At 39.7% G+C, this 6,519-nt stretch overlaps 1 protein-coding gene across 2 annotated transcripts in view; it reads left to right on the forward strand.

The window, feature by feature from the left end:
* The window catches only part of NRAS (neuroblastoma RAS viral (v-ras) oncogene homolog), a 6,795-nt gene extending 276 nt beyond the window's left edge, over nucleotides 1-6,519 (forward strand). The window contains exons 2-5 of one of the 2 annotated variants that reach the window (XM_010578563.1): nucleotides 529-707; nucleotides 1,165-1,324; nucleotides 2,148-2,271; nucleotides 2,955-6,519. In XM_010578563.1, coding sequence (XP_010576865.1) covers nucleotides 529-707; nucleotides 1,165-1,324; nucleotides 2,148-2,267 — 459 coding nt within the window. In that variant the 3' untranslated portion in view covers nucleotides 2,268-2,271; nucleotides 2,955-6,519. Of the gene's footprint in view, nucleotides 1-528; nucleotides 708-1,164; nucleotides 1,325-2,147; nucleotides 2,272-2,568; nucleotides 2,916-2,954 lie in introns of those variants that run through there. The other variant, XM_010578570.1, reaches the window with a different exon arrangement.

Genomic DNA, 6,519 nt, shown 5'->3' on the forward strand with positions numbered 1-6,519 from the left:
CCGCTACCGGTTTTGGGGGGGGTGGGGGGGGTTGGTTTTCTGGGTTTTGGGTTTTTTTTGGGGGGGGGGGGGGGGTTTGCTTAAAAAGCCAGATGTGAGATCAGAGTGCACAGATAAGAAATTCCGGGAAAACTCTTGCTTGTTCTACTTCTTGCTTCCTAAAGCAGAGTGTAGGCAGCCAACAGTGGCAACAAAAAAAGTCACCGCTATCTACGCAGATGGTAGATTCTAGTCGTAGTGATGGTATTTATAATGCTTATTTTCTGTTTACCAGCTAAAGAATTTATTAGGAAGAACAGGATTTTTCTTTTTTGTGAGAAAGGTTGAGGGGGCTTAGAGTAGCAGTTTAAATGCTGATTGGTTTAGATACTGGTTTTTTTTTCGTTGGGGGGGTGGGCTAGAAAAGCTCCTCTGAGTCATACTCTCCTTTTTTATTATTATTTTTATTTTCCCTTGATAATGCATGAGGCAGAAAGTAGTAGTACAATTTTTTTTCTCTAATCTAAAATTCGCATGTGTATTTTGCAGGATTCGTATAGAAAGCAGGTTGTTATCGATGGAGAGACGTGTTTGTTAGACATTCTGGACACTGCGGGACAGGAAGAGTATAGTGCCATGCGTGATCAGTACATGAGAACTGGGGAAGGATTCCTCTGTGTTTTTGCCATTAACAACAGTAAATCGTTTGCTGATATTAACCTTTACAGGTATGATCTGCGTCTTTACCGCAGGGAGGGAAGACTGGAAAAGGCATCAGACCCAATGCTGTTCGACTCAGTGAAAACTAAGTAATAGGCAAATATTAAATCTCCCACTTCTTTCAGAAATTTTTTCAAGTTTATCTACGTTCTGCGTTAATACATTATTAGTCAGTTGAGAGTGGGGCAGTTATCTGGGTGACTGTGTTAATCAAATGATATTTAGAGCATACAGAACATGATCTCTGAGAAAATGAAGGCAAACACACATCGGAGTGGAGTTATACAGAGACTAGAAGATGGAGTGTATGAAGTTATTAGACATACTGCTGTAGGTCAGAACCCCTGAGGTCCCATCCAGCTTTAATATATATTTTTGTAGCACAAGGTTGTTTGAATACTGAACTAAAACAGCTTTTATATTTAGAAAATAGTTCCTAACTTTTTTTAATTTGTATTTTTAAAGAGAACAGATCAAGAGAGTGAAAGATTCGGATGATGTGCCGATGGTGCTAGTTGGGAACAAGTGTGACTTGCCCACGAGAACAGTAGACACAAAACAGGCTCAAGAATTAGCAAAAAGCTATGGAATCCCCTTCATAGAGACATCTGCTAAAACGAGACAGGTAAGGTGCATCCATTCTTGGCCTGACTTCTTCCTGTATGCTAAACGCAGAATGCTCTAACTTTTTCCTATGTACTTTTTTTCTTATCTACAGGAGTAAGCATTTTTTTTAATCCATTTGCAATTTTTAGCTTTTGATTTCCCCACTCTTAGCTTGAAAGAGTTCTGGTTTTATCACTGGGCTAGGTTAGTACACAGATCACCTCAGACTTGCATTGACTTTCTTTAAAGTGGGTCATGTTCGTAAGAAGAAGAGAGTTTCATCTGCTCTTGCTGAGAAGTGGTCAGAATGTGTGGTTAGTCATCCCAGACCTGTTCAGTTTTCTTGGTTTCTTAATGAAGGCCAATTGTAAGATTTATGTTTACAGAAAGAATTTCCCAGACCAGACTAATAGACTTCTTCAGAGTTGCATTGAATATGTGGCTCTGTCCAGTCAGCCTGTGTTCTACCTACATCAGTGTGGAATGAAGGAGAAAAGGTGCAATTATTAAGCAGTAGCCAGAAAATTCTAAGAATTCTAAAACAGACGCGGTTAGTCAAGTAGCTTGTTTCCTGCATGGGACCTCTCTACAGTTACAATTTGCCTTGTTTCTTTTAATGGCTGTTACCCTGGATGTTTGCCTCAGAGGAAGAGTTAAGAGTGTAATTGGAGAGTTTTGGACATAAGTGCTAGTTTCTTCTTATGAACTATGGGATAAGTTGGCTACTACTCTTCCTGTAGAAGTATGTCTTTCAAATATATTAAGGGATTCTGTGATGGAAAGAACAGTGATCTGAAAAGCTTCAGGAAAGAACATACTTTACCTGGATCATTTGCATTCAGGGTGTGGAAGATGCTTTTTACACACTGGTGAGAGAGATCCGGCAGTATCGGATGAAAAAACTCAACAGCAATGAAGATGGGAATCAAGGCTGCATGGGATTGTCTTGCATTGTGATGTGATAAGGTGAGCTGTAATTTAAGTTTTTCATTGGCTTCCTGTCTGTATGTCTTTCTGTTGTTGATAAGCATGGCTTAGAAGTACTAGCTGCTATAGCTGTTTTTTTTCCCTATTATACATCCCATTGATACTCAGAGGTTTAGATCCTACAATTAATTACTTCTCCAAATTATTTTTTTTTCCCTTCTAAGTAGATAGCAAAGCTTAAGAAAAGGAAATTCTATTCATAGCAACCTTTTGGCTCTAACCTGTGGATTTCCACTGAACTGATAATTGTGCGATTCTGTGTATCATTCTTGTCAGTGTCTCCTTCCCTTGGTAAACCATTCTGACTATTTGGAGAATGTGTAATTTCTGTCTTGTACACAAGAAACACCATAAGTAGAAAGAGGAGTGTGCACAATTCTGCAGTCACCATTTGCTGATGATTGATTGACTTCTGCACAGCTTATCTTGAGCTGTGTTCCTCTGAAATATGTGCTGTTCAAAGATTAACCAAATAAAATAATGCGAGTAATGAAATTTATGAGTTCCCCAACTGACTGAAGTTCTTTTCAACAGTTACCTAAAACATGTTGCTCATCACTGTAAAGACAGGTAGACCAGTTCAGGACTTGTACTACGCTGTTGCATTACACATCCATCACAAAGTTGGACAGCAGCTAATTAGAGATGCTTTTCTGTTCCAGATGCCAAGAATACATGGTTCAGATGTAGCTGCTGGACGAGTCTCGATGCTACTGTATTGCGTCTCATGCTGATGCCCTGCAGTATTTTGGTGCCAGTGACCAGAATCTTGGTACCAGTTAATTAGCACAAGGTCCTTTTCTGTGCTCCATCTGAAGAGAACATCTATGGCGTCTACCTCCTTGCTCAGCTAATGGAGCAGTCGCATCTCTTGGTGTACTGGGATTCTTTCCTCACTGTGTATCTGAGTTTGTTCAAGAAGAAAACCAGTCACAAGAAAAGTGAACTATAGAGACTAAATGCTGTGAAAAAGATGACACTTTACCTCTAGAGTAAAAGCTAGAAGTGATGTTTGTCCCCTTTCTGTTGGATTCTGATTTGCAGTGCTGTCAGAGGAGCGGCACTAATCATTGCTTGGCAGGTAATGTCAGAAATGGTTTTGCCACCATGAATGCTCCTGTCACGTGTCAGATTGGTATCTGCTCTCTGTGCGCCCGTACAGCATATTTGCAATATCTCCTTTGTGCCAGGAGTACCACTTAATTGATCCTTCTTTTTCTGTAATAAAAAGGAGATATCTTTCCTAATTTAAGTGCCTGTTTGCTAAGAAGATTTGAAGTTGTCCCCTGTTGCCTTGGGTTGAGGAAAACCTCGAGGACTGGAATTTCTTGGGACCTCATTGTCTTAAGCAGGCAAGTCTTGTGTGGGTGATCTCTTTGCCTGACAGGATACTAAAACAGGAATTTGTAGGCTGGAAGATCTAGCAGGCGCTTGTAAGACGCTTGAACTAGGGAGGGGGACATACTGCATCTGTTTTTTACTTTCTTTGTAGGTGGAACTGTTTATATTCTGTATTGTTTTTCTGCAGCATTCAGATCTCTTCCAGGTTGGACCAAATTAGTCAGCTGTTCATTTTTAACATTAACTGCCAACATTTATGGGCAGCTTCTCAATAGTTAATCTAGTAACTGGAGGTTAGTTAGTCTGGACAGCTGTTATTCAGCTCTATCTGTAACTTGCAAATTATTTTATTCTGAATTATTTTCTTACCACCAGACTGTAAACATAGTCTCTTCAAAATGTCGCTTTGTAAAATGTAGTTGGAGAGCCTCCTTGTCAGAGGAGGAGTGTGGGATTTCAGGTTGACTGTAGTTGGTGCAGTGGTTATCACAGACTTGGTGTGTCCAGACTGGGGGGAGAAGGCAATGAGCTATAACAGAAAACTGAGCTAGCTTCTGATTGCAGCATCCTTGCAAAATGAGGAAGGAAGTGAGTTCAGTGATGATTATGCAGAAGGTGTATGATATACTGATGGGAATTCTGGGTTTGTTCTAAGAGCCTCACAGTACGAGGGAATTACTGCATAAGCTGTGTGAGTTCTTCCTAGAGCAAAACATTGTCACCGCGTATAATTGGGACGTACAAGTGTGGTCACTGTTGCAAAACCTACCAGTGTTCCTTGGAATACTGTGTCCTTCCCTAGTTCTTGTGCTGCTGATACTGGATTCTGTTCTTTGTCAGACAGTGTATCCCACAGCAAAGTTAATTCCCAGTTACTCTCTGATGGAAGAGTAATGAGCCTTCAGCCAACAGAGGGAGTGTTCAGTCAGTCTGCCGAACCAGCGTAGACAGAGAAATTGCAAGAGGCTTAATTTCGGTTTGTTGGTGTCAGATTCATACATCTTAATTTGGAGTTCTCAGTTTCAAATGGAAATTAGAAATCAGTAAATACTGAGAGAATAAATTGTTCCTTTTAATATTGCTTCCTTCACTACTTACATTCTTAATGCTCTTCTTGGAATGAAGGGATCAATCTGCATCACATTTTCTTTATCTGTGATAATCCTTGTAAGTACTTTTTGCAATTTATTTTACCCTGATGTGACACTGATAAGAATTAAAAAACCACAACATTTTTACATAAAATATTATTTTCCAGCAACATACACAACGGTGGGCAGCATTATGGATGGCACTGGCTGTGACTCGAGTTGAGTTCATTTGAAGATGACCTCATGCCTGCAAGTTAAACATGACAGAATTACCATTACTGCAAGCTGTCATGTCTGTAATCAGTAAGCAGTGTTTTTCTTTTATTTGGTGCAAGAAGAGAAGTTATTTGTGAAAGCATTCTTTGAGCACTGTGGCAGGAGATGACTGTCTGCTTCTGAAGAGTTATGTGACATACTGTTGTCCACTTAATAAAATTACACGTGGAAAATGATAGCTTTTGGGATACACATCTGGTCACATAGACTCATTTTGGAAAGACAGGAATGTGGAGTTTGCAATATGTTGAATGGTGAGATCTTGTCATCCAGGTCCATGTATGTTTTTTTTGATTATTTGGGAAACTTGGGGGTTTCTTTCCTGGCAAGCAGGCTTGCAGAGTTCAGAGCATAACTGCCTGCTGCCCATGGCCATGGGAAACCTTTTGCAGCTGGCATTTGATGTTTGAAGGTTGTGTGGTCAAGTATGGAAAATTATGTCTTTTGGATGGAGGTTCATCATAATAATTCTCTACATTGCATGGCGTGTTCTAGTTGTCATTAAAAATGTACTAGCTATAATTCCAAAAGCTGTGAATTCTCAGAATTGTATGGGAACTGGCAAATGCATCTACTTTCTCTTCGGTGTTCGCTTTCTCTTGGGCTATATAAACTCTTAAAAGGGAAGAAGACCTGGTAAGGATAGGTGAGTATGTATTTCACCTTGGGAACCTTAGAGGGGGATGCATCAGCTTTTAGGAAGCTGCAGAGCTGACCTACACAGGCGGCAGTCCCATCTGCATTATTACAGTTTCAAATCTAGCAAGTGATACAAAATCAAGGTGGTGTACTACTAGTTGTGAGTATGAAGTAAATGGTTATACTTTGTTTCCAGCTGCCTATATAAGAGAACCCTGATTTTGATGGCAACAGAGAGCAAGCTGTGGAAAGACAAAACCCCAAGAACTTTTGGGAAAATTATTTAGAAGATAAGCACAGAAGTTTTTGCACAAGACAGGTCCCTGGAAAAGGTGTTTTGTAGACTTAGTCCAAATGTTGTTATTTAGAACTAACAGCACAACACCATGTTAGTGCCAAGCTAACTTTACTATCCCGACTGGGAAGAACAAGCATAAACAACTTTGAGGTAAAATATAAAAAAAAGAGTGAAAGATCTTGTTAAAAAATTATAAGTGGCAATAACTGAAAGAAATGTTTCTGTTATTAGGGACTGAGAACAGCTGTCTAATGACATAATATAACTCTGTGGCTTGTTACTGTTAGTGTCTCCACTCCATGGTCTTGTTCAAACAACAGTGCTCAAATTTTGTTCTTATTGTCATTTAGTAGGACTTTGGATAGTAACCATGATGCTTAAGCCATCATAATTTTTAGTACAGTTCAATGACTTAGAATTGGATTTGAAGCAACTTCAGGCCTATGGGGGGAAGGAGAGTAGTGGAAGTTTGAATTACATTCTGATCCTATGTGTGTGTGGTCCTTCATTCCTCAAGCCTTGAGTGACTGTTCGTGTATAACCTCCAGGATGGTAGGGAACTGTTGGGATCTGTACTTTTTA

The sequence above is a fragment of the Haliaeetus leucocephalus genome, unplaced genomic scaffold, assembly GCF_000737465.1.
Source record: "Haliaeetus leucocephalus isolate CR32 unplaced genomic scaffold, Haliaeetus_leucocephalus-4.0 Scaffold68, whole genome shotgun sequence".
NCBI classification, from domain to species: domain Eukaryota; kingdom Metazoa; phylum Chordata; class Aves; order Accipitriformes; family Accipitridae; genus Haliaeetus; species Haliaeetus leucocephalus.